The following is a 24,743-nucleotide window of genomic DNA, read 5'->3' on the forward strand; positions in this document are numbered from 1 at the left end:
TCCAGGTACTTTCCATACCCCCTTAGTCTTGTTATCAATTTTTTCCGTACTACCCAACTACCACCACGACGGCTTTGTCACGATGCGCATCAAGATCGGCTACTACATTGGGATTGATGTGGGAACGGGCAGCGCGCGAGCCTGTCTGATTGACCATACTGGCGAGATTGTCAGCGTCGCCTCCGAAAATATCGGCCTTTGGCAGCCAGAGCAGGAATATTATGTATGCACCAACTCCGAAAGCAGGAGAAATTCTTCTCCCTTCGCTTCCGAAATTGGCCCTAACACATGAAGTAAATATAGGAGCAATCAACCTCTGATATCTGGCGATGCATCTGTCTGGTAGTCCGCCGAGCCCTCGACGAACACCAAACACCAGCGTCGCAAGTTCACGGTATCGGATTCGACGCGACATGCTCACTATGCCTTTTCTCAGCCGAAACCGACGACCCCATCTCTATCACTGCCCCCGACTTCAACACTGAACGCAATGTCATTCTCTGGCTAGACCACCGTGCATCGAAGGAGACGGATACCATCAATGCCACTGGTCACAAAGTTCTGCGCTATGTCGGTGGAAAGATGTCCCTTGAGATGGAGATTCCCAAGATACTCTGGTTGAAAAGCCATATGCCCGAGGAGACCTTTGCGAAATCGAAATTCTATGACCTTGTCGATGCTCTCACACATATTGCGACGGGCGGAGAGGCGCGTGGCTTCTCTAGTATGGTTTGCAAACAGGGGTATCTGCCTAAGGGCGTTGAAGGAAGTGAGGAGGGCTGGCAGGAGGACTTTCTGCAGGAGATTGGGTTAGGGGAACTTGCTGATAATGGGTTCGATCGTATTGGAGGTGTTAACGGTGTGGTGAGTATGCTTATTTGCAATACTCCGAGTTGATTTTCTCGATGTTAGGACACAAAGACTGATACATACTTACCAGACTGGTCGGCACTTGAACGCAGGTGACCTTGCCGGCACGCTATGCGAGAAAGCCGCTAGTGAACTGGGTCTTCTCCCTGGTATTGCGATCGGAAGCGGTGTCATCGACGCATACGCTGGATGGATTGGCACAGTTGGTGCTAAGGTTGAAATGAAACAGCAATCAACACTTAACGTAAACCCGGATTCGGCATTGAGTGGGAGGGTTGAGGCATTCTCCCGTTTGGCTGTGGTCGCTGGAACATCCTCGTGCCATATCGCCATGTCACCAGAGCCTGTCTTTGTCCCTGGTGTCTGGGGGCCGTACAGAGACACGATCTTCCCGGATTGTTGGATGGCTGAAGGAGGGCAGTCTGCCACTGGTCAGTTGCTCAAGCATGTCCTTGATACGCACCCAGCATCTAAGCAGGTACTGGCCAGTGCCAAAAGTGTCGGGGTAAACGTATTCGAGTTTCTCAATACCCGTCTCAACCAGCTAGCAGTCGAGAAAGGTGTGTATTGTGTGGCCGATCTAGCACGGCACTTCTTCTTCTACGGAGACTTGTTCGGAAACCGGTCACCACTAGCAGACTCGAAAATGAGAGGGTCTTTGGTCGGCCTATCAAGTGATATCTCTATCGATAGCCTCGCTATCCATTATTACGGCACTCTGGAGTTTATCGCATTGCAAACAAAACAGATCGTCGACACGATGAATGACTCGGGTCACCATATCGGTCACATTTTCATGTCAGGATCACAATGCCAGAATGATATTTTGGTCAATCTGATTGCCTCAGCTTGTGACATGCCCGTCGTGGTTCCAAGATACATCCATGCGGCTGTTTGTCATGGTGCTGCAATGCTGGGTGTCAAAGCTGCCACTATGGATACCGATGGCAAGACGGTCGATTTGTGGGATGTGATTGGTGAAATGAGCCAGCCCGGTAAGGCGTTCTACCCTACTGAGGACAAGCATGAAAAGGCTCTACTTCGGGCTAAATATCAGGTCTTCTTGGATCAGTGTGTGAGGCAACGAGAGTATCGAGCCATTATGGACGATGTGGCCTGCGATTCCTAGACTTGTGCTTTTTTAAATTTTCTTATATGACTTTATCCATTCTATTTTTTCATATTTGAATTGTGTTTTTTGTAGTAATGATCAGCGTCGTTCGCATGAGAGTGTATGAACTGTTTGTAGGTGTCCATATAGAGACATCTTCACCCCATTTGAGACCCCAATGCCCAACACGAGTTCCTCAATAGCTATAGACATAGATATAATATAAAATGCCCTCAAATGACTCAACATAGTAAAACAACCGAGTATAAGGTGATAAAATCACGTGTTGCATCCAGATTTTTCACTACTCGTGATTGGTGGGTCCTCGGGATTTCTGGGGAACTACAGCTTACCCGGGGTAGAACAGACGCATATGTCTTTGAAACTTGATTTGCTCTCTACATCACCACTACAAAAGAATGGATCCGGAGCTTGAACCACACTCATCGGGATCCGATGGCCAGGAAGGAGACCACCCGGCACCCAAGAGAGTCAAAAGAGGTTCGGTTCGTCGAAAGCCAGCTTGTCAAGCATGTCGCCGGCGAAAGGTCCGCTGTGACAATGCTCAGCCGGCCTGCGGGTTTTGTTGTGCCAATGAAACCGAGTGTGTATATGTCACCCGTGGGGATGATGGTTGCAAGCAGTATGATCCCAACCTTGAGATATGACTCCCATTCGAAATCATACTAAGCAATGGTAACAGAGAAATGAAACAGGTTTTAGAAAGGCTGGACACATTATCACAAGCAGTTGATAACATGCAGAACATGCTAAGCTCCAGGGGTAGATGAAGCCCTTGCACTACAGAATACAAGATACTGACCTGCAATAGAGACTCCACAGACTAGTCGGCCACCAGAGTCAGAGATCCACGACCGCCGGGGAAGTGTCCCTATCAGAGCAGCAGAGTGGCAAAGAGACTACTTGCAGATTCCTGCAGGCCGATGTAGCGCTGACACGGTGCTAACCTGGCCCATCTTCCAAGGTCAATTCCGAGAGAGCTCTCTCATCACGACACTTTTTCATTATTCGCATGGAGCATCTGAAGATAGACCAACTGAGTCATGGACCCTGCCAGATGGACTTCAATATACGCCAGACGAGCAGATTCCAACACTGGTGGATCGCTTTATTCAGAATGTTCACATCAAGAACCCAATCTTGGATTTAGAATCGCTTATTCAGTCCGGGAGACATGCGGCCGAGTTTGGTCTTCAGTGGGATGCTCGGTCTTGCCTTATACTCTTAGCTTGTGCGTTGGGTTGTATCTCGCAACCATTCACCACTTCCATCCAATTTCCTCAAACTGCGAGATCTCTTCATGACGGTATGGGATGGCGAGCGCCGGGGTTCAATTCCAGCTCTGGTACACAGTTGCGAGAAGGTGAGGCTTTCTTTATGATGGCTTGTAGGAGAATCGGTCTCTTGCGGTACTCGGTGATCGGAGCCCAGTGCCATTTTTTTGCTGGAGGTATGTGGAAAGAATACTTTATTTCGATAGTGTCCATTCCTAACTTCTGTTCTCGTCTGTTCAGTATATCTGATGTACACATTCCGCCCGTTGTCTGGTTGGAACCATTTCTACCAAGCCTCTACATTTTACCGACTACGCCTGCGACTGATTGACGGACTTGACAAATCAGTATACGAAGCAGAGCAACCAGGAGCGTCTGTTACTCAGCGCCTCGACCAAAGTCTGTACTGGTCCTGCTTCAAGTCAGAAGTCGAGATTCGCGTGGAGCTCCCGCTGCCGCAATCTGCCATAGCCGAATACGAGTACCCAGCCCTCTTCCCCACACCTCCAACTCTATCAGAGGAATATCCGAGGCGCAGAGATCAGACATCTGATTGGGCTAATTCTGAGAACACAAATCAATCACCGCATGATGATCCGGCTGGCCTGCCTGAGCGGGGGGTATATAATCATGTCTCAAAGCTATTCAATGAGGAGCAAAGCTGGTACTACTATCTTACGGAGGTGGCATTGAGACGGATTGGCAATCGAGTCCTGAATGCCTTTTACCGAGAAGCGCCTTCGACCTGGTCAAACATCAAGCCATTGATTCCGATAGCGCTCGAGTTCGAGTCTCAGATCAATGCGTGGTTCGCGAACCTGCCACCAGCAATGCAAACTTATGAAAGTGACCCGACCCTAAGCAATACTGGGCAGAGATATACGACAGATATCCAAGATTCAATATGCAGGGAACTAAGCTGGGCGCTCAGCAATCGGTTCCTTGAGATACGTCTATGGCTTTACCAGCCATTCCTATTCTTTGCAGTGCACCACCCTATGAGTACCACATCCATAGCTACGGAGAATCCTACATCCTCGCTTACCGAAGATGAATTTGGTATAGTTCAAGGCCTCGTGGAATCCGGACTAGACTGCAGCAACAAAATCCTCCAAGCGCGGTGCCTTCGCCATCGACATCATGGCATTTGGTTCGATCTTCGGGCTTTGGTGACTGCTTCGCTGATATTTATCGCATTGGCAAGAAGTGGGAATGTCAGTCTTCCCAATATTCATCCTGGCGGCCTTCGAAGTCACCTGAGCCGGACACTTGAGGCCTTGACTTACTGGGAAGACGAAGCACCTGATATCAAGAAAGCTCGAGGGACGTTGGATAATCTGCTTCGAGATCTGAGCTAGCTGTGGCTCTTCTGTTTTATGTATATAAATTACTCGACCTAATTGCATGATTATTGGATGGCCTATTAATCTAATGCCGATGAAGTCTATATGAAAATCGACAGCATTGTCCCTTACATGGCCACAGGCATGATTATAGAGGGATTCAGAATATTTCTCAGTAATCTGTAGTTATCTGGGAAAAGAATCGAATGAGGATGTGAGGATATGCAGCCAAGGAGTCTGTCTCTTCTTGATTGGGGGGTAGGAGATTGAAATACCCGAACGTGGGTATTCTCTTAAATTCCTGCCTTCTCCGCTCCTCGAGATTTGCATCACTCCCCCGGCATAGCACTCTTGGACCGCGTAAAGAGAAGATGGAGGATATCTATTGAATATGAGTATCAGCGGACTTGCCAGGTTTGCATTCCGTGTGCGCGACGCAAAGTAAAGTGCGAGGCTGGTGACAATGTGAGATGTCGCAGATGCATCAAGAAGAACATCAATTGCACCTTTATTTCGAAGAACCCCTGGTAAAGAGACCAAAATGATTCCCCCTGATACCCCGACCCTGGAAGGTACAGAAAGAGATAGGTCTAGTTAATAATTGTGTTTGCCCTGATTCTGAGGGATGAAAGGGTTAACCTGAATAGATCACGAGCTGATCCACTCAGTAAAATACACATTATTGATCATCCAACGGACGGTTGACTAATCGAATATGAAATAACTACAACATAGTTAACTAGTTAACATCTTGCGGGAGGATCACTAATCGAGGCCGACCAAAACTTGAGTTTGTTGGTGTTCCAATATCAATGTTGGTGGCAAATCATTTACTCTCACATTCTGACCGGTTGGAAGTACCTCGAGATTAAATTGATAATGAAGTAGGTTTTTTTCGGTATCATGTATACATATTTATATATAGGTCAGCAAACACCCACATCTAATAATACAGATTCGACTTCAACATCCTCGGCCTCACCTATTACTCGACCTTATATCCAGGCAGAATGACTTCCCCAAAACGCTCGATTCTTATCACTGGGTACGTAACCTTTAATAGAAATCACTTTACACCTCTTTTTTCATAATTGGCTGAGCTAATAAGCATTACTTTAAGTAGATGCTCACGCGGGGGAGTAGGAAATGCTCTCGCTCTTGAATTTGCTGCCCACGGCATGCGCGTCTTCGCAACTGCGCGATCCACTGCATCCCTGTCTACTTTGGAGGATAAGGGAATTGAGACATTTGCACTCGATGTGACGAATGCGGCAAGCATTGCAGCACTCAGGGACGAAATTGTGAAGCGGACCGGCGGCAAATTGGATATGCTGTTCAACAATGCTGGTACAAGTACGTCCAACTTGTTGATTCCCCGTGGTCTTTTAGCATTTTGCCACTTGTTTATATAGTTTCAGCTTCTGACGAGATTCTTTGCTTTAACAGTGTATGAAGCGCCGGCAATCGAAGCCGATCCTACTCGCACACGTGCCATGTTTGATGCCAATGTCTTCGGCCTGTTTGATATGGTTTCAACCTTTACTCCTCTTCTTCTAGCCTCCGCTTCGAATACGCAAACACCACCTGTCATTATCAATACCTCGTCAATCCTGCCACACCTCCCGTTCGCCTTTTCGGCGGCGTATAACGCCTCCAAAGCAGCTGTGGCTTCCTACAGCGACACTCTCAGGATCGAGCTTGATCCACTCGGTATTAAAGTGGTTACAGTGTTCATGGGCGAAGTTGCCACGAATCTCATGTCAGCTGACAATATCTCGTTTGGCTCCGGAAGCATATATATCGATGCTGAAGAGAGAGCCAAAGAAAGAAGTCGAAACCATTCCAAAAACAGTCTGAAACCAGAAGCTTTTGCCAAACAAATTGTCGAGGAAGTAGTGGTGAAGCATCCTAGATACGGACAAGGTGAGTATTTGTGGAAAGGCAGCAATGCTGCGTTGATTTGGTTCTTGAATGCTGTAGGATGGAGAAAGGTATTCGACAGCACTGTGAAAAAGATGGTCGGGCTTGACCAAGAGAAAATCCCGACGTCTATCTTTGACAAGGGCCAAGCATCCGTGAAATTAGAATGGCAGTTTGACCTTAGCAAAGGAAGAAGTTTCGGTGTTTAATAAGAATTACAGACTAATTGGCTAATCCACATTCATTTGGAACTAACTATATCTTGGTAATGTCAAGTATCTTCACATTCTTATCTAATAAAACGAAGTATGTATTTGCTTGCGATGTATCGTAACGTAATTTTGCTTGTGGTATTGAGTTGAGCTATACTTGTTCGAGTACTAGGAATGTGTCGGTTGATTCCGTATGGTAAAAATAGGGGGTCCAATTAATAGGGTGTAACTCTCTGTCTTTCTCCATCGCCTCTGCTTACAATTTAATTAACTAACATGTTTGAGTAATACTGCTATACGGAGTACCACCTGACATACGTGCTGTTCCGACGGAAGACAACCTTCCGACGGATGACTCGGTATACTTTCAGCACCTTCAAGTCATACATGGATACATAGGGTGTATGGGTTATCAGTTGTCTTAACAAAATCGAATCTACATATGTCATTACCTAGTATAAATAAGTTATCAAAGATTAGCCCTGGTGATCCATGGATGACTCCTGAGGTGACTTATCTCCCCGATGCGAGGCGTCAGATAGCGGGTAAACCAGGCGAGTTGATATCAGCTTTGACTCAATGCAACTCCGGGGTATATAACATGGATGATATCCTCCTGTTTAATAGTATATTTTATAATCCCCACTCAATCCTAACATATTTCTACCAATCTTATACCACGTGCCCTCATTTCTCGCTATTGATTATCTGATCAGGTTCCTATCCCTTCAAACAAACCTTCAACATGGCCTTCGATCAGAACACTTTGCGATCGCACTTCTGCCATGCGCTTTCGGAAATGTATAAGAGCGAAGTCCCTCTGTATGGCAACCTAATAGATGTAGTCTGGGAGGCAGACGCAAAAACTGTTCAAAACAGCCAGAATATCGAGGGTGATCGCGTTATAAACCCAGATGATATCTTGCCCGCTCGGCATCGCGTCGAGAGACATGGAGCCATTCGACTGGGGACAGCATATGAGCTGGCCACAATTCGTCGCATGTTTGCTGTGATGGGCATGCACCCTGTGGGCTACTACGACCTCAGCCTCGCTGGATTCCCCATGCACGCTACTGCCTTCCGACCAAATACCCGAGAGGCGCTTGATAAGAACCCATTTCGCGTATTCACAACAGTCTTGCGGATGGAACTGTTGACAGAAAGCACTCGGAAACTAGCGCAGAAAGCGCTGGAGCAAAGAAATATCTTCACGCCCAGACTTCTTGCCCTGTTGGATATCTCAGAGAGCCAGGGCTTTTTGACACCAGATCAATGCACAGAGCTCATTAGTAATGGTCTGGAGACATTCCGATGGCACTCGAAAGCTACAGTTACCCTTGAAGAATACGAGCAGCTCAAAGCTGAGCATCCTCTGATTGCGGACGTCGTCTCCTTTCCCAACGCCCATATCAACCACTTAACGCCCCGAACGATTGACATCGACCTTGTACAACAATTGATGTTAGATCACGGAATGCCTGCCAAGGATCGTATCGAGGGACCGCCAAAACGATCGTGTCCAATTCTTCTACGGCAGACAAGCTTCAAGGCACTGGAGGAAACTGTCTATTTCAAGGACTCGTCCGGTTCCTATGTGAAGGGCTCCCACACAGCACGCTTTGGGGAAGTGGAGCAACGAGGCTATGCTTTGACCCGAGAAGGACGCCAGCTTTATGATCGAATCTTGAACAGAGTCAATAAAGAAGCCGCGGAGAGTGGCTTGAAAGGGAAGACCTATGACACGCTATTAGAAGAGCGCTTCAAAGAATTCCCTGATAGTCTCTCAGAGCTTCACGATCTGAGACTGGGTTATTTCACCTATCGGTTGACACCACTGGGCGAACAGTCAGTTAACGAAAGCTTTGTATTATCGGAGGAACCCGTCTCACTCCAGGATCTTTTGGATAAGCAGATCCTGAGTTATGAGGCTATCACATACGAAGACTTCCTTCCTTTGTCTGCGGGAGGAATTTTCAATTCCAACTTGGGTGGTGTCTCCCAGTCCAAGCAAATGATAATGAGCGCGGACCCGGACCTCGATGGTTTCCAGCACCTCCTTGGGAAATGTGTGGCGGATGAGTTCCATCTATATGCCGAGATGCAACAAAAATCATTGGAAACTTGCCAGCAGAAACTGCGGTTTAAGGAGATTATAGTATAGAATGACGCGCTTTATGCTAATAGCGCCTATTTGAAATCTCTCTTCTATTAACCACAAATGTGTTTTTCGGCATACCATGATTGAGCGGTTGAACTTTCCATCGGTAATTTTCTTTTATTCATATTTATAGCAGAGTATACATAATGAATCTGTTCGTATAATCATGTTGTTAGCTCTTCGTTTAAAGCAAAATTCCTTGTCGGAAATAACCTCCGCATTTCCAAGCCCTTGCCACCTTGTGAAGCCTCAACCTCTTAAACAAATGCTTCGGCATCTAAGCGAGAGTATCCTACGATCTCCGATGATTTAGAGATAGTGAATCGAGATTCGCCACCCCAATTCCACCAAAGCCGGTTACTATTCCATGATACTGATATTCGGGCCGTGAGATCATGTCGGCTGAGCCGATATCCTAAATGGGAGAAGAGTAAGAGGCTCTAAAATATGGCATATCGGCCGGCCCGTCTTCTCCTGACTCCTCTCCATAACCAGATATTACACAGCAATTCCACGAACGGCCAAACTCCAGATGCGTTCAGTCCCACCGGCGGACCACTAGAGGTCTCTTTTAGGAATGCTGTGCATGCGTTTAGAACACGGTGCCAGAAGGCATTTATCGTGCTCGGTATGAACCGAATTGATGGATTCAACAGCGGTGGATTACTTAGTTCTGCCTTTGCGGCCTTCACGATAGACCCGCGAAACGCGCAACGCTCCAGCTCCGAGTCCAGCTTTCTTCAGGCCATGTTGGACAAAGGTGCCGGACCCACAGTGTACAAGAACACCATGGCGCATAAGGCCTTATTTGATCACGATAACAAGCACGCAACGGAGGTGCAATTATCGACTGAAGGCACCTTTGGCAGTCGGTCGGTCAACTTTACACTCCACGCTCTCACCCAGGTTATTCTATCAGCCGGAGATTTTCAGTCTCCCCAGCTACTGATGGTTTCAGGCATTGGACCTTGCGAACCATCTGCGTAACCTTGAGTTTCCCTACATCAAGAACCCTCCAGGCGTAGGCCAAAAGATGTAAGACCACCTAATCTTTGGGGCTGCACACCGCGTGAACGTCCTCAAAGCCTCGGCCTCAGCCAACAACGCAACCGTAGCAGCACTTGGTGCCATACAGTACACACAGACTGACACAGGGGCCCTTTCTATATTTGGGCCAGGCTACTACGGCTGGGAGAAATTTCCCGACCTATTCCGCTCATACCTGACACGCATCTCGCCTCGCCTTATCAAGTTTCCCATCCGACTGGCCGGAACTTGAATGGTTACCCATCAGTGCATTCAACGGTTATAATCTTAATGAAGTCACAGCCGATCCAAAGGATGGACACCAGTATGCAACCCTAAGTGGAGCATTGGTTGCTCCTCTATCTCGCGGCTCAGTCCGTCTTGCTGGCCCCAACATGAACACCCCACCCTTGATCGGTCCGCAATGGTTTGTAGATCCAACCGATAAGGATCTCGCCATTCGGGCTGCAAAGCGGCATCGGGAGATTTGGGCGGAATTGGCTAAGCTACGCGTCGCTGACCAGGAGTCAACGTTACCACTGATGCTCTGATTCTTGAGTTCATTCATCGGAGTATGACTACTGTTTACTATGCATCAGCGACATGCAAGATGGGACGCAAGAATAACACGATGGCTGTGATTGACAACCATGCCAATGTGTATGTTGTGCAAGGGTTAAAAGTTGTCGATGCCAGCAGTTTCCCATTTCTGCCGCCGAGCCATCCCCAATCGATTGTGTATGCATTCGCTCAGAAGATTACGGATGAGATATTAGGCTTTATTAAATGAATGAAAATCAACGTCGATGAATGGTGACTGGCTCAATCACTGACTGAGAAGAGCCTATATCTTTTCAATGACACCCTACACTATGACAATAAATAGATCTTCTGAAAAAAAATTTCAATACTATAGAATACAATGCATACAGAGAACAGCCCAAATCGATCTATCTGTACAATATGCCGCAAAGACATCAATGCATCGCGGCAAGACAATTACCAACAGCCCAAATATCAGACCATATCTCGAGTAGTACTGCCAATGCCTCGAACAACTGTCGGATCATGGTCCGGCATCACATTTTCGCTTCAAAAAAAAAGCTTCTCCCAAACACCGGACAACTCAATTATGACCGGGGTTCAATTACTGAGCTGTTCTCTGAGTCTTCCACGACTACCGCGCCTTCCGCCAACAACTCATCCGGCGTCTTCACTCGCACATCCATGACACGCAGGAGCGTATAGCGGTGCTTGCTCTTAGCCTGCTTAACGTGTCTTTGTCTCCGCTTAGTCTTCTCCTTGATGCGCAGCGGCTCTGCGTCCACACCCGTCACACGAACACGGCACTCGTAGATACGCTCGTCGATAGTCGGCGTACCCTTCATTGTGAAATCGCGGGATCCAAGTGCTGAAGCACGGTTGAAGCGCAGAATATCACCCGCCTTGACCTTGGGCATGAGGAAGGGCAACCGAATGTGATCACCTTCTGTCAAGAGGTATGGTCGTGCGTGCAATTGAGCGACAACGTAGTGCGGCTTCTGGCCGGCAAGATGGGGGAGTTGTGACATGAGAGATTTTGTCACTTGGAGAGGGGAGGTGAAAGTCGGGGCAACAGGTTGCTTTGCAATGGGGACGTGTGCGCGTGTTTGGGGTGTCATGGTGGTTTCGTCGAAAGTGGAGGCCTTGACGCCCTGGTGAGTCTTCGGTTGGGTATCTTGGGCCCGGGGAGTGGCGCTGAGAGGTGATTCAGGATGACTGGATGCTGATTGGCTCTGGGATTGTTGCGAATTCATCAAAGATGCACTTTGGTGAAGGCATGCTCGTTGCTGCAGGGGAGTTGCGGATGAAATTGTAGACGGCGCAGTCCAGCGCAGTTCGGAGGCGAGGCTCCGTAGAGCAGAGCGTGAGAACATGTTGACTGACCGCTTGCCAATGCTCAATGATCAAGAGTAGAAGTGGTTCGCGGTGGTTGATATCCGAGATAGAACAGCGGCTTCCCCGTAACTAGAGAAATTCACTTCTTGCGCAAATGGCCGCTTTGTCACCCGTAGTATCACGTGATGATGTTTATCTGACTTGAAGACACAGAGTTGCAGCGAGAAGAAACAAATGTTGTGATGGATTATAGACCCTAATTTCAGAGTAATATTTCTCACTATCCAATTTTCTGCCATTTGTCTGTTTTTTTTTTCTTTTAATATTTACAAGCCGAAGAAATCGAGAAACGACCTTACGATAAGAAGCGTCACGTGCTTCACTATCTTTTCCCGCATCACAACTTTTTCGGTCCCGATTAGATCTTCAAGGCAAGAACTTCATCACCCATTCACCTCGTGTTGCTCATTCGTCGTTCATCATGGTAAGCTCCTTGCTATTTCTCGATCTCTCAATGTCCAATCTCATCAATTTGCTAACTTCTTTTCCTACCTACAGCCTCAGAACGAGTTCGTCCCTCCCCGCCAGCCACCGTTTGGTCTCCAACTGACATTTTCCCACCAGGTATATCGAGCGCTGGCAGAAGCAGCACGGTAAGCGCCTCGATCACGATGAGCGCACGCGCAAGCGTCAGGCTCGTGAGGGACACAAGGCCTCCCACGATGCCCAGAACCTGCGTGGTCTGCGGGCCAAGCTGTACCAGCAGAATCGCCACAAGGAGAAGATTCAAATGAAGAAGCGCATCAAGGCCCAGGAGGAGAAGAACGTCAAGTCCGCCGCACCCGACGAGCCTTCCAAGACTCCTCTGCCCCAGTACCTGCTCGACCGTTCGCAGGAGACCAACGCCAAGGCCCTCTCCAGTGCTATCAAGAACAAGCGTAACGAGAAGGCTGCTAAGTTTGCTGTGCCCCTGCCTAAGGTCAAGGGTATTAGCGAGGAGGAGATGTTCAAGGTTATCAACACCGGAAAGAAGACCCACAAGAAGGCCTGGAAGCGTATGATCACCAAGCCTACTTTCGTCGGTAATGACTTCACCCGTCGCCCCGTCAAGTACGAGCGGTTCATTCGTCCCATGGGTCTGCGTTACAAGAAGTGTAACGTCACACAGTATGTTTTATCTTTGGGGGGATAGACTACCCTCTGGTTTATTTTGGTTGGATATGGTATACTGACTTTTTTCTTCTCCAGTCCCGAGCTGGCTGTCACTGTGCAGCTGCCCATCCTGTCCGTCAAGAAGAACCCCCAGAACCCTCTCTATACCCAGCTGGGTGTCTTGACCAAGGGAACAATCATTGAGGTCAACGTCTCCGAGTTGGGTCTTGTTACCACTTCCGGTAAGGTTGTCTGGGGTAAATGGGCCCAGGTGACCAACACCCCGGAGAACGACGGTTGTGTCAATGCGTGAGTTGCTTCGATCATTCCTGTTGTCTATGTTATATCTAAAACTAACCTACAACAGGGTCCTCCTTGTCTAATCTGACCACAAGCACTTCCTCTACATTCCCGGCAGGCACCCGCCTGTCTTCGATACCTCCATGCTCAGGCAGTTCTATATTTCCCTTTCTTGATACATACGGTCTATCAAGACTGTTCTATTCTTGGGCGGTGTTAATGGCGCAAAGTCAAGTCCATTGATTTCAAACGAAAAGTATTCCGCATGTTTGCCTTCTGAATGGACATAGCTAGTTTTTAGATAGTCAGGCATTTATCAACTATGATTTTATGAAGACAAGCAGCATCTCCATTGTAAGACATTACAAGATCATGGATCAAAGACTTAATCGGATTTCCAAGTAGCCCATAGGATGAGAAACACCCGTGAACGCAGTATAGTATCTAAGTAAAGAAGATAGACAGGTTGTCAATTAAACATTCTAACCAAATTGGGTGGTATTGTCACTCTAAAAACGCTTATACTAGAACAGTATCCACCCTGAAGGAGAAAAGATGAAAAGGCTAATGAGGTCATGTACGGGAATGAAAGTCAACACGCTGCGCTGAACCGAGAGTCGTCAATAAATACCCACCATAAGGCAACATGGTTGGGTCGGACAAACACCCCGAAGGATGATGCAGAAAGAAGAGAAGAGACAATGCAAAGAAACACAGACAGCCATATATCCCGCAAATTAAGCCAACCAAACTGAAGACAAAAAAGAAAATCAACATATCCAACACCAGTCATTAAGTCGTTTGAACCAAAAAGGGAACATGAGAAAAGGCCGATAGGGCAGTCAAGACAAAGGAAATAAAGTGAAAGGAGCGGTCGGGTGTTATCATGGATTTTCTTCTTCAAGGGCCGCTTTTATTTTTGCGAAGAAGCCTGCGGGCCATGCAGCCAGTTCTTCCTCTCTAGGTACACCGCGGGCTTTGCAGTGGTTGACGACGTTGGCCAAGATACGGCCAAGCATATCCTGGGTGACTGGAACAGCACCCTCAAGCTGAGCATCTGGGTGCAAGAAAGGGTCGCGCGGGCCGAGCATCTCCTCGATGGTTGGTCGGAGAGTCTGGTCACGCTGCAGACAGCGTTTGAGCGTCCGAACAAGGCCGGGAGGCACAGGGACGCCACCGACGCCGAATGCCGGGAAATCGATTTGTACACGGGGGTTTGGGATAGCCATGATGCGTTCATAATATTTGGCGATCTTGGCAAATGGTGGTTGTCCGTAAACCATCTTGTACAGAATACAACCCAAACTCCAGACATCACTGGGTTTTCCTAATTTCATGACTTTTCCAACACTTGAAGGCAGACCAAGCGACACGTTAGAATCAACCAATGCCTCAGGGGACATATAATTGGGTGTGCCGACTTGCTGTTCACGATGAACGTTGACCGTGTTATCTTGAATCGCATTGGCAATTCCAAAGTCGATGAGCTTCAGCCGGCCTTGAACCATGAGGAAGTTGGCCGGCTTCAGATCTGAGTGAACGATATTGTACTCGTGGACAGCTTGGACACACTCGAGCATCTCCTTCCAATAAAATCGAGTAAAGTTGATATCAAACACAGCATCTTCAGCATTTAAACGGAATGTAAGAATTTTTTCAAGATCGGACTCTCCAATCTCCATAAGCACACTAAGGGCATGTTTGTCATTGTTCAGCTCCCAGTCAAATAAGCGCACCACACGGTCCACATTCTCCAACTTCTTCAGCAAGTCAATTTCACCCTTGTATCCGGTCAAAGTCACTGGATCGACATCTTCAAGATTGACACGCTTGAGAGCGAAAATCTTATAATTCTCTGCCATCACTCGATAGACACGCGAGCTGCCGCCGCGGCCAATACAATCGAGCCGAGTGAAATGCTTGCCATTTATCGCGACTTGACTCTTCTTTTTTCGTGATTGGGATGTCGATGCGCCTGCTGTGGAAGTAGCAGTCTCAAGAACTGACATCTTCGGAGGAGGAGGGGCGGCCCTATGAGGGGTATTGTTGCTCCGTGTGGCCAGTATCTTTCGTGCGGAGTTGGTTGCTGGAGTCTCTGCTACATCTTTCTTCTCGGTATCGTAGACAACATTATACTTTTCAGGTTTATCCAACACATTCAACCCTTGGGGCTTTGTACGCCGGAAAGTTGGCGGTGGTTCATTCTCTTGGTCACGGACCGATGGCAACGCCGGTATTGAAGGAACCTTGAATACAGGTTGTTCCTTCACAATTGATGATTTGGAAGACATTTCTGATGAAGCGGGTGTAGACTTTGAGCCATATGATTTTGGCGAAGACGACCTCGAAAACGGTCCTTCAACCTCAGCAGGGCGAAGAGGATATTCTGGTCGATTGGATTCACGCATGAGAGGCGGGCTTGGATCGGCCCATGACACCTTGGGGGATGAGGGTTTTGCTGAGTTGCGAGGTCGGTATTCGGCATTCTCCTCCTCTCCTTCGACATCCTCCCGGACGCCATCAGCCGAGAGGTATTGGTGGTTTTCCTCATTACTTTCCTCGCTCTGACGACGTAGCACGCCCCTCCGGGCAGGGCCGTTCAAGAAAGTGCCAGCAAGTCGACCAACCCGCTTGACACGTAGTGAGCTGTGTGGAGCGATTTCTTCGCCGCCGTGGCCTCGCAACGCGGAAGAAAGGCCATATCGCAATGCTGGGTCATCGTCATATTGCGATTTCCGATCACTATCCGAGCGCTCTGCACTACCATACTCGTCACCCGAATTGCGTTCCGACGAGCGCTTTCCTGAAGGTGAGACAGAGGCGGGGGATCGTGTATTGCTGCGCGAAACATTGATACGAACACTGCGCTGGCGTGGAGCGGGAGTAATAAAATCATTTGGGTGGCTATGGTGCTCTTGTTCTGCGCTCTGGCTATTTGATAGTGGGGAGCTTTCGCGTGAGAATCGAGAAGCGGAAGAGATAGCGCCTATACGAACGACTCTAGGGGCCGGGCTACCATTAGATGAGTCGTGTGGGGACGAATTCCGGGGTGAGCGGCTTTGCTGTCTTGATGTTTCAATTCGAGGTTCGTGCGACATATGTGCCTTTTGCAAATGAGGCGAAGAACCTAATCCATCCCCATGCAGTAATGCTTTTACAGAAGCGCTGAATTTAGGTTCCGGGACCTCTTCATCGGAGCTGTCCCCAGAGTAGTGTTTGGGCATAGCTTGTGTTGATGGAGATACCCGTCTGGAACCCGAGTGTGAAACCGCGGATCGGGACATCGGTCGGGGTGGCTGTCGGTACAGTTCGTTGTATGCTGGGAGGGAATTCGGGGACGCCATGGCGATAATACCTACATTGAAGTCGTGGATCAATGTGGCCCCTCCAAAGTTGTCGATTGTTTTGTTGATCCTGGAGAAAGCCCAGTCTCGAGGTTTCGTCGTGGGCGCGCTATACAGTCACGTGTTTGTCGTTGCTATGGCGACGTCGACATCATAACATATCAGAGACACTTGAAAGAATTGATTCTGCGCTTGAGTGGAGAAGATTGCACAAAAAGGGGGACACAAGTCTAGGCTAATAATACCCCAATTTTCCCTGGCAAGAGTGTCCTAGTACCTTAAGTAAATCCCAAGGCCGCAATCAGTCCCTTATACCCGATTTGGGATTGGCCGGGTAACCTCCACTTTCTAGTCTCCCTCTATAGACTACTAGATTAAACTTGATAATGCTGCCGTACTCCTCAATCAGGGGATTTCATTGTACATTCATGAATATAAGTTTCTATTAAGTATCAAGTGATGTGAATGAGGTGTTATCGTCAATATAAATGGCCGTCACTCCCTTCCAATATTCGGTATGATTAATTTATTGATAGGGAAATCCGAAGTTGAAAAGAAACCCGATAATTCAGGTGTATTCAACATCGACAAGACTTAGATCATTGACTCCCTACTACTACTAGAATATCAGAGTAGCCCTGAAAGGATGTACAAAAAGCGTAGCTTTGAGGTGTTTGACTACTATGAATCGATTTTGTTTATCTAGAAGGAACGTGAAATTGCTTATATGTCTTAACTTATGTAGCCTTTATAATGTAGTAGGATTATAAGAAATTAATTTTATCGCTTTATGGCTATAGAAGTGCTAAAAAAATGATGAGACTTACATACATGGTAGTCATTTATGGGGGGCACAGACATATATACTTCAAGAGGGAAAAATAAAGAATCAGCCTAGCATATCATTTTCTTCTTATTTTTGTTAAAAAAAGATAGGATATCATAATAAGAAATGAAATTAAATGATCATGTGCAAGGATAAAAACCGCAGACATCTAGATCTACCTAGCTAGTATGGCAGTATGGATGTTGTCGAACTCCTGGATATTGGGGGGTTTGGCGCCTTAGGAATCGGGCGAACATCCTAACTACGGCATCCGCGAGCGACCACAAGTGCAATGAGAACACCGCGGACATCTATCTCGCGTCTGCTCGTCATGGACTTTCCTTCCTTCACCTCGGACTCTAGCAAAAATGGCGTCCAGCGTGGATGCGAAGCTCATTAGGCGGACTAAGTTCCCCCCTGAGTTCAATAAAAAGGTGGATATGACCAAGGTCAATATCGAGGTTATGAAGAAGTAAGTGGCTTTCCCGGCGTTTTTTCGGATCTCCGGTTTACTGACATTGCTTTTTCCCCACCTACGTAGATGGATCGCAAGTCAAATCTCCAAAATATTGGGAAACGAGGATGACGTTGTTATCGAGCTCTGTTTCGCACATCTGGAGGGACCACGCTATGTATGTTGGGCCGTCGGATATCTAGCGTCTCGACCCTACTTTGCTGACGCCTGTTTCTGGTTCTAGCCCGATATCAAATCTCTCCAAATCCAACTTACCGGATTCCTCGACAAAGATACTCCCAAGTTCTGCCAAGAGCTGTGGTCGTTGTGTCTGAGCGGTCAGGCCAATCCACAGGGAGTTCCGAAGGAGCTCCTGGAGGCCAAGAAGCTTGAGCTCATACAAGAGAAGGTGATTGTAAGCGTGCCCTTGACCTTGGATATTTTCTAACCATACTACAATATAGCTCGAGGCCGAGAAAGCTAGTGAAGCACTTCGACGCCAAAGGGAACAAGACCAAAACCGCGAACGAGAGCTGGACGATGTGAGACGTCGCGAGCGAACAGACCGTGGACCAGACCGCGGACGTGGAGGAAGAGGTGGTGATCGCGGTGGCCGAGGTCGAGGGCGAGACTTCAACAACAGACGATCTTCCCCTCCCAGAGACCAAGACCGTAGCCGAGACCGATTCCGCGAGCCTCTTCCGCGACGTGACTTTGACTCCTACGTGCCGCCTGGCAATCGCCGTGGCCGCCGACCATCCAAGTCTTCACACGGCACTCGTTCTCCATCTCGATCCCCAAAGCCATCATCACCATCTCGTCGAACTCACGATGAGCTACGCCACAGACGACGCGAACGCCGCCCCCGTTCCACAAGCAACTCAGTATCTCCCGAGCGACGCAACCGCGGAGGAGCGAGAAGACGCAGCAGTCCGGATTACGGTGACCGTGTTAAAGCAAGACCCATTTCCCGCAGCCGTTCCCCGCGCTCACGTTCCCCCAGAGGAGACCGCCGCCGACGAAGCTCCATCTCTCGTAGCCGCAGTGTATCATCGCCGCCCCGCCACACCCGGCGCCAGGCAGACTCTCCCAAGTCCGTATCTCCCTCGAGATCCCGCCGCTCATCTGGACGCTATGCCCGCCGCGATTCTCGTCGCTTGAGCCGCAGCCGCAGCCGCAGCCCTGACCGTGCTGGTACACGTGATCGTGGTGAGAACCGTCGACGCCGCAGCCCCAGCGGCAGTCGGAGCCGTAGCCGCAGCCGGAGCCCCAAGAAGGACACCGACGGCAAGCGGCGCCGCTCTTTGGAAAGATACAACCCTGATGAGAAACGACGCAAGATGGCTGATGAGAACGATAATCCCACCCGACCCCCCTTGAAAGCTGATGACCCGTCCAAAGCTGATGACAGTGAGACAAAAGTTGCCGAGCAGGTTGGTCATTGAGAATAGAGATTCCTGGTTCGACCCTTACCTTGTCTCCTTTTACCACCCAGAATCAATTCTTACTTAATGTTCGTCTAAAAATTTCACATGTCATGTTGTTTCTGAAGTTGCTATGTTGAATCGGATACTAACAAACTCGCAACACTTAGACCAAGAAACCACTTTCTTCATGGATAAATTCAACTGAGTTTCGTGAGAAATTGCTCCGTGAGAGATGTATTGCTATGCGTCGCCGGTCTAGTGAGAAGCCGAGTAGTGTTTCACAGCCAAAGCAGGACTAAACGAGAGCAGCAAGAACCAGTGGGAAGGATTAACACTGGCCATGCGTGACTTGAACTTTGAGATTTACTCCAACGAAATGTCTGCGTTTTAGCGCTGTACATGTACTTTGTAACAATTCCAATTATTGTTTTCTTTTTTTTTTATGATTTACGTGCTCTGGCATGTACCCTGTAAAGTGAACTGCCCTTCGTAATCGAAAAGGTGATAATATTCTCCTACCAAACTATAGCCTATAGCTATATACTTAACCCACTCAGCCAGCTAGCTAGTTGGTGGCATGGTCAATTCGAAAGATTTTAAGATCTTAAAGGAAGTATAGCACTACAATTGTCTCAAAAGTCCGGCACATGAACACAAATAAAGGAATGTACTCCATTGAAGGGAAATATGTATATATATATATACTCAAAGTCATCAGTTAACAAGGGATCTTCAGCAGGCCGATATCCAGTACCATACATAAACACACCAGAACAAGAGATATCCGATACCCATGATGAACAGGATATTTCAATCTCCACACGAGCAGATTAGAATTAGAATTATATATCTACAGAGACGCCAGATGTGGAGAGACGGCAGATCACCGGGTGGGATGGAAGGGTATCTGAAGCATGGGTAGCCACATTGACACCCATGTTCGAAAATCATCTTGTCGTGGATAGGGCTCAAAAAGCAAAAATTAACAATTGACGAAAGAAATACTATGAGAGACCTTTCAGGGCCGAGTCTTCGGAATATGCCCCGGAATAGTGTCTGCTTTACTCGCAGCCGCAGACGGTGGCAGTCACAGTCTTGGTGACGGTGACAACATCGCTACCGCCGGAGGGGAGGCTAGGAGCGCTAGTAGGGGCAGGGCCAGAGGGAGCAGGGCCACCGGGGATGACAGTCGAGGTGACGATCGCGGAGGTCTCAGTGTCGCAGGGGGTTGAGGCAGCTGGGCCGGAGGGAACGGGCACGTCGGTGGTGCCAGCTGGGCCGGAGGGAGCAGGGCCACCGGGAATCACGGTTGAGGTGACGATCGCGGAGGTCTCAGTGTCGCAGGGAGTAGAGGCAGCAGGGCCAGAGGGAGCGGGCCCGGTAACGCCAGGAGTGCCGGTGGGAGCGACACCGGAGGGGGTCTCAGCAGGGGCGGTGCCGGTGGGCACGGCAGGGACGGTAACGGTCTGGGAGCCGGACTCGTTGGGACCACCGGGGATCACAGTAGAGCTGACAATCTCCGAGGTCTCGGTGTCACAAGGGGTGGAGCTGGCAGCGGGGCCGCTGGGGGCAGGACCAGAGGGAGCGGGCCCAGACGCGACAGGAGTACCGGTAGGAGCGACGCCGGAGGGGGTCTCAGCAGGGGCGGTGCCAGTAGGCACGGCAGGGACGGTAACGGTCTGGGAGCCGGACTCGTTGGGACCACCGGGGATCACAGTAGAGCTGACAATCTCCGAGGTCTCCGTATCACAAGGGGTGGTGCTGGCAGCAGGGCCAGAGGGAGCGGGCCCAGTAACGCCAGGGGTGCCAGTGGGAGCGACGCCGGAGGGGGTCTCAGCAGGGGCGGTGCCGGTGGGCACGGCAGGGATGGTAACGGTCTGGGAGCCGGACTCGTTGGGGCCACCGGGGATCACAGTTGAGCTGACAATCTCCGAGGTCTCGGTGTCACAAGGGGTAGTGCTGGCACCAGGGCCAGAGGGAACTGGTCCAGAAGAGGCAGGGCCGGAGGGAACAGGGCCGCTGGGGATGGTGGTACCGGTGGGAACAGCAGGGGCGGTGACAGTGATCGAGCCGGAGCCGTTGGGGCCGGGGATGACAGTAGAGCTGACAATCTGCGAGGTCTCGGTATCACAGGGGGTGGTGCTGGCAGCAGGGCCGCTGGAGACCGGGGTGCCGGCAGGAACAGAGACGGAAACGGAGGCACCGGGACCGGAAGGCACAGCGGAGGTGCTGGGCAGGTAGGGGGTGCTGGAGGGCAGGCTGGGAACGGAAGACGAGGCGGGGGCGGAGGGAGCACCGGGGATGCTGCAGCCGGTGAACCACTCGATGATGATGATCTGGATGGTGACATCGATATCAATGGAAGTGCAGCCACTGAGGAAGGCAGCGAGCTCAGCACGGGCAGCGAAGGTCAGATCAAGCAAGCTACCGCCGGCAGCGCAAAGGGAAAGGGCGCCACGAAGGTCAACGCTGAGATCGGTGACGGTCTCGGTTAGGAGACCGGTGACATCGCCGACGAGGCCACCGACCAGGTCGAGGGAAACGGAGACATCGGCCTCGACAGCGAAGGACAGCCAAAGAAGGACGACAGCCTTCAGCTCGACGCCCAGAGAGCAGTCAGAGCTGTGGAGCCAGATGGCGAGCTGGGTGCGGATGTCAAGTTCGACGGCGGTGGCGAGCTCACCCTTGGCGCATGCCTGGAGACCGAGCTTGACATCGGCAGCGAGATCAGCAGCGAGATCGACGCCCAGGAAGGCGGCGAGAGAGGCCTGGCCGCCAATAGACAGAAGGCCGGACTCCAGAACGTGCACACCGACGGAAGCACCAACGGAGATGGTAGAGAGAGCAGTCTCAGTAAGAGCACCAATCTCAACAAGGTCACCACCAGCGTGACCATTGATCCAGGCAAGAACCGAGACCTTGAGGTGAGCGCTGAGGTCGCACTCCTTGCTGTTGATCCAGGCGAGGAGGGTAGCCTTGATGTCAGCCGACAGACTGCCGACAACACCACCAGCGGCGCAGACATTCAGACCGACCTTGACACCGGCATCAAGATCAAGCCTAGCCTCAATCCAAGCAGAAAGGGAAGCCTGAGCACCAGCACTCAGGACAAGAGCGGACTCGAGGCTGGCAGCCTCAAAGATACCGTCAATGGTCACGTAAAGCTGGCCCTGGGCAGCGATATCGGCACATCCGGGGATATACACAGACAAAGCAGCCAGGACGTCTGCGGAGAGAACGAGCTCGTCGTTACCCTCACACCAGGAGATCAGTGACTTCTTGAGGGAGACGTCAAGGTCGGCGTGGAAGAGCAACCAAAGCTTGAGGGCGGCCTTAGCCTTGTGGTGGATGACACCAGACTTGCAGCCAAGAGCACCACCCGAGAGAGCAGCAGCACCTTCAGCGCTCAGACCAGCAAGAAGTTCAACGGAGGAGTGGGAGTGGTCGAGGACGGCACCGAGGATAGAGGTCACGTCGACAGTGATGTCTCCGAGGAGCTCACCGAGGAGACCCAGGGTACGGGGCTCCACGGCCTTATCGGTAGGGTAGGCGAGAGCCGCGCCCGCCAGACCGGCGAGCATAACGAGAGAAGAACGCATGTTGCGTTTTTTTGTGTTGTATTAACGAATGTGTAGTCCAAAAGGTATTGGATGTGTAAAGCCTTCTGAACAAGGGTATACAGAAGCGAAAGACTGGACAGGCAGGCAGAAGCCGCCAAAAGAATTAAGATAGACAGGAAAGAGTGAAAAGAGAAAGAAAAGATAGTTGAAGAATTGAAGATCCGAAGAGGTGATCGCCATGGTTGTTTATATACCCCCTGATCACCTATAAGCCGGGAGGGTTCCGGGCAACAATCCCAGGTACTCAACTGCGTCAGGATCGGAACAAACTCATACTGGTTCTACCCCGGTCTCCAATTCCACATTTGGAGCTATCGACCCCTTAGGCTTCAGGGATGAGAAGATGGAGACTTGGGATCTTTCAGGTGGATCATGACTCCTGACGGGCTAAACTGGTTACTTGTGGGCCATGTCCCGAGCTATTTTTGGTAGAGTTGGAAAATGTATCATATTTATGACATTTACGAGATTCATCATATTTATGGCATCTGAATGTTAACTACTCCGTACTCCGTCCATTCGGGTAGAGATGAACTCATTTGGAAGTGGAAGATATGTCCCTTCCAAGACCCTATTGGGAAATAAACGTAAAAAAAGAAAAGAAAACTGCCAATTTCTAAGAGGAAAAGGATCAACAAGATCAACCTTGGGACGGTTGAAACGTTCTAACATCACAATTTTGTATCTGAAGTTAACCCCCTTTCTATCTCCACAGGAACTATATTCTATTTTACACATCTATGGAGTACGCCTTACAGACCAAATCCAACTATCTGATTCTCATGAACCTTGTACTAAAAAGTGTAAGCGGCATTCCGAGTGGCCCGTTGTCAAATGCGTGTTCCACTGCTCCCGGGGAATTAGCGCAGGTACAGCATGCTCTTGACCATATCAGGCAAAGATGGACACGTCCGATTCCGTGAAACTTACACCTGTCAATTCAGTCTATGTTGTACACGATAGCAATTTAAGGCTATCGAGGGGAACTTGTTAGCCACTGAATTCTCGGTGCTTTCTGAGGTACAGACTTTTGACAAACTCGGATCATACATGTATTGTTCATACGGAAGATATATTTAATAGTAGGGAGTATAGAGTACATACAAGTACAACGCGAGAGACTATCCCAAAGTATACCGTCGGCAGGAATATGGTTACGTCCTACAGGGAAGTGTACGTTCTTGACCAACTATGGTAAATAATAGTACAGCGCAAACCCGGCTTTTCACGAAGAGTTTGCTCAAGACAAAGCTACTCCGTCGACATAACAAAAAAAACAAAAACAAGGATAGCAGCATCTAGGCCTTTAGTATTGCTGACAGCACTAGTTAAGACGCTACTTAGTTGGGTTTAAAATGTGAATGGAATATGAAGTTATGCAACTGAGCAGGGGAGAGTCTCCACTTTGTGGGTTGCATAGTCGAATCAGATTATCTATTCAAGGGTGGCTTAATATCAAAACAAGCTAAAAGTGCCTTAGTCCCCAAAGTGGAGAAAGCACAATCCCTCAAAATTGTAAAATTGTCTTTGAATCACTTGTTTAATGTGCTGATGGTACTGAATGTTCTATACAGGGGACAACCAAACAAATACCGAAAACAGTAGGGGACTGCTCAATGAATTCGAGAAATAACCTTGGCCAGCAAACTTCTCTTCCACTGCTCCGCAAACTACCGGTTTTCAAACAACACTAAAAGTTGTGATCTGCATGAATGAAGCCAATGTCTCACCCCACGCGGAAGAGCTCCACGAGTGGTCGCTGCAGACAGTGCATGTGACGGTAAACCTCTCGGATACCCTTGTACCT

At 49.2% G+C, this 24,743-nt stretch overlaps 10 protein-coding genes across 10 annotated transcripts; 7 read left to right on the forward strand and 3 right to left on the reverse strand.

Annotated features, from left to right (window-relative positions):
- Positions 1-82: 82 nt before the first annotated feature.
- On the forward strand, positions 83-1,999 carry N7537_009706 (FGGY-family carbohydrate kinase; the record flags this gene model as incomplete). The annotated part of the gene is made up of 3 exons (XM_056900760.1): positions 83-223; positions 304-864; positions 941-1,999. The coding sequence occupies 3 exons, from the start codon at positions 83-85 to the stop codon at positions 1,997-1,999; spliced, it is 1,761 nt and encodes a 586-aa protein (XP_056749428.1).
- A 401-nt stretch (positions 2,000-2,400) lies between these two features.
- Positions 2,401-4,634, forward strand: N7537_009707 (uncharacterized protein; the record flags this gene model as incomplete). The annotated part of the gene is made up of 3 exons (XM_056900761.1): positions 2,401-2,624; positions 2,830-3,452; positions 3,517-4,634. 3 exons carry the CDS (start codon positions 2,401-2,403, stop codon positions 4,632-4,634), a joined length of 1,965 nt encoding a protein of 654 aa, XP_056749429.1.
- A 995-nt stretch (positions 4,635-5,629) lies between these two features.
- N7537_009708 (Glucose/ribitol dehydrogenase) lies at positions 5,630-6,748 on the forward strand (the record flags this gene model as incomplete). Its single annotated transcript, XM_056900762.1, has 3 exons — positions 5,630-5,664; positions 5,743-5,972; positions 6,066-6,748. 3 exons carry the CDS (start codon positions 5,630-5,632, stop codon positions 6,746-6,748), a joined length of 948 nt encoding a protein of 315 aa, XP_056749430.1.
- A 748-nt stretch (positions 6,749-7,496) lies between these two features.
- On the forward strand, positions 7,497-8,912 carry N7537_009709 (VOC family protein; the record flags this gene model as incomplete). The annotated part of the gene is made up of 1 exon (XM_056900763.1): positions 7,497-8,912. One exon carries the CDS (start codon positions 7,497-7,499, stop codon positions 8,910-8,912), a length of 1,416 nt encoding a protein of 471 aa, XP_056749431.1.
- A 444-nt stretch (positions 8,913-9,356) lies between these two features.
- On the forward strand, positions 9,357-10,486 carry N7537_009710 (Glucose-methanol-choline oxidoreductase; the record flags this gene model as incomplete). Its single annotated transcript, XM_056900764.1, has 3 exons — positions 9,357-9,815; positions 9,868-9,944; positions 10,204-10,486. 3 exons carry the CDS (start codon positions 9,357-9,359, stop codon positions 10,484-10,486), a joined length of 819 nt encoding a protein of 272 aa, XP_056749432.1.
- A 579-nt stretch (positions 10,487-11,065) lies between these two features.
- Positions 11,066-11,851, reverse strand: N7537_009711 (mitochondrial 54S ribosomal protein bL21m; the record flags this gene model as incomplete). The annotated part of the gene is made up of 1 exon (XM_056900765.1): positions 11,066-11,851. The coding sequence occupies one exon, from the start codon at positions 11,849-11,851 to the stop codon at positions 11,066-11,068; it is 786 nt and encodes a 261-aa protein (XP_056749433.1).
- A 443-nt stretch (positions 11,852-12,294) lies between these two features.
- On the forward strand, positions 12,295-13,348 carry N7537_009712 (rRNA-processing protein NSA2; the record flags this gene model as incomplete). Its single annotated transcript, XM_056900766.1, has 5 exons — positions 12,295-12,297; positions 12,372-12,382; positions 12,438-12,980; positions 13,062-13,274; positions 13,333-13,348. The coding sequence occupies 5 exons, from the start codon at positions 12,295-12,297 to the stop codon at positions 13,346-13,348; spliced, it is 786 nt and encodes a 261-aa protein (XP_056749434.1).
- Positions 13,349-14,149: 801 nt separating this feature from the next.
- Positions 14,150-16,489, reverse strand: N7537_009713 (serine/threonine/tyrosine protein kinase MPS1; the record flags this gene model as incomplete). Its single annotated transcript, XM_056900767.1, has 1 exon — positions 14,150-16,489. One exon carries the CDS (start codon positions 16,487-16,489, stop codon positions 14,150-14,152), a length of 2,340 nt encoding a protein of 779 aa, XP_056749435.1.
- Positions 16,490-17,803: 1,314 nt separating this feature from the next.
- On the forward strand, positions 17,804-19,050 carry N7537_009714 (PWI domain-containing protein; the record flags this gene model as incomplete). The annotated part of the gene is made up of 5 exons (XM_056900768.1): positions 17,804-17,907; positions 17,977-18,067; positions 18,134-18,304; positions 18,354-18,431; positions 18,481-19,050. 5 exons carry the CDS (start codon positions 17,804-17,806, stop codon positions 19,048-19,050), a joined length of 1,014 nt encoding a protein of 337 aa, XP_056749436.1.
- Positions 19,051-20,377: 1,327 nt separating this feature from the next.
- Positions 20,378-22,915, reverse strand: N7537_009715 (putative cell wall protein; the record flags this gene model as incomplete). Its single annotated transcript, XM_056900769.1, has 1 exon — positions 20,378-22,915. The coding sequence occupies one exon, from the start codon at positions 22,913-22,915 to the stop codon at positions 20,378-20,380; it is 2,538 nt and encodes an 845-aa protein (XP_056749437.1).
- Positions 22,916-24,743: the final 1,828 nt, after the last annotated feature.

This window comes from Penicillium hordei, assembly GCF_028827395.1.
Source record: "Penicillium hordei strain IBT 12815 chromosome Unknown utg000005l_segment0_segment0, whole genome shotgun sequence".
Lineage (NCBI taxonomy): Eukaryota > Fungi > Ascomycota > Eurotiomycetes > Eurotiales > Aspergillaceae > Penicillium > Penicillium hordei.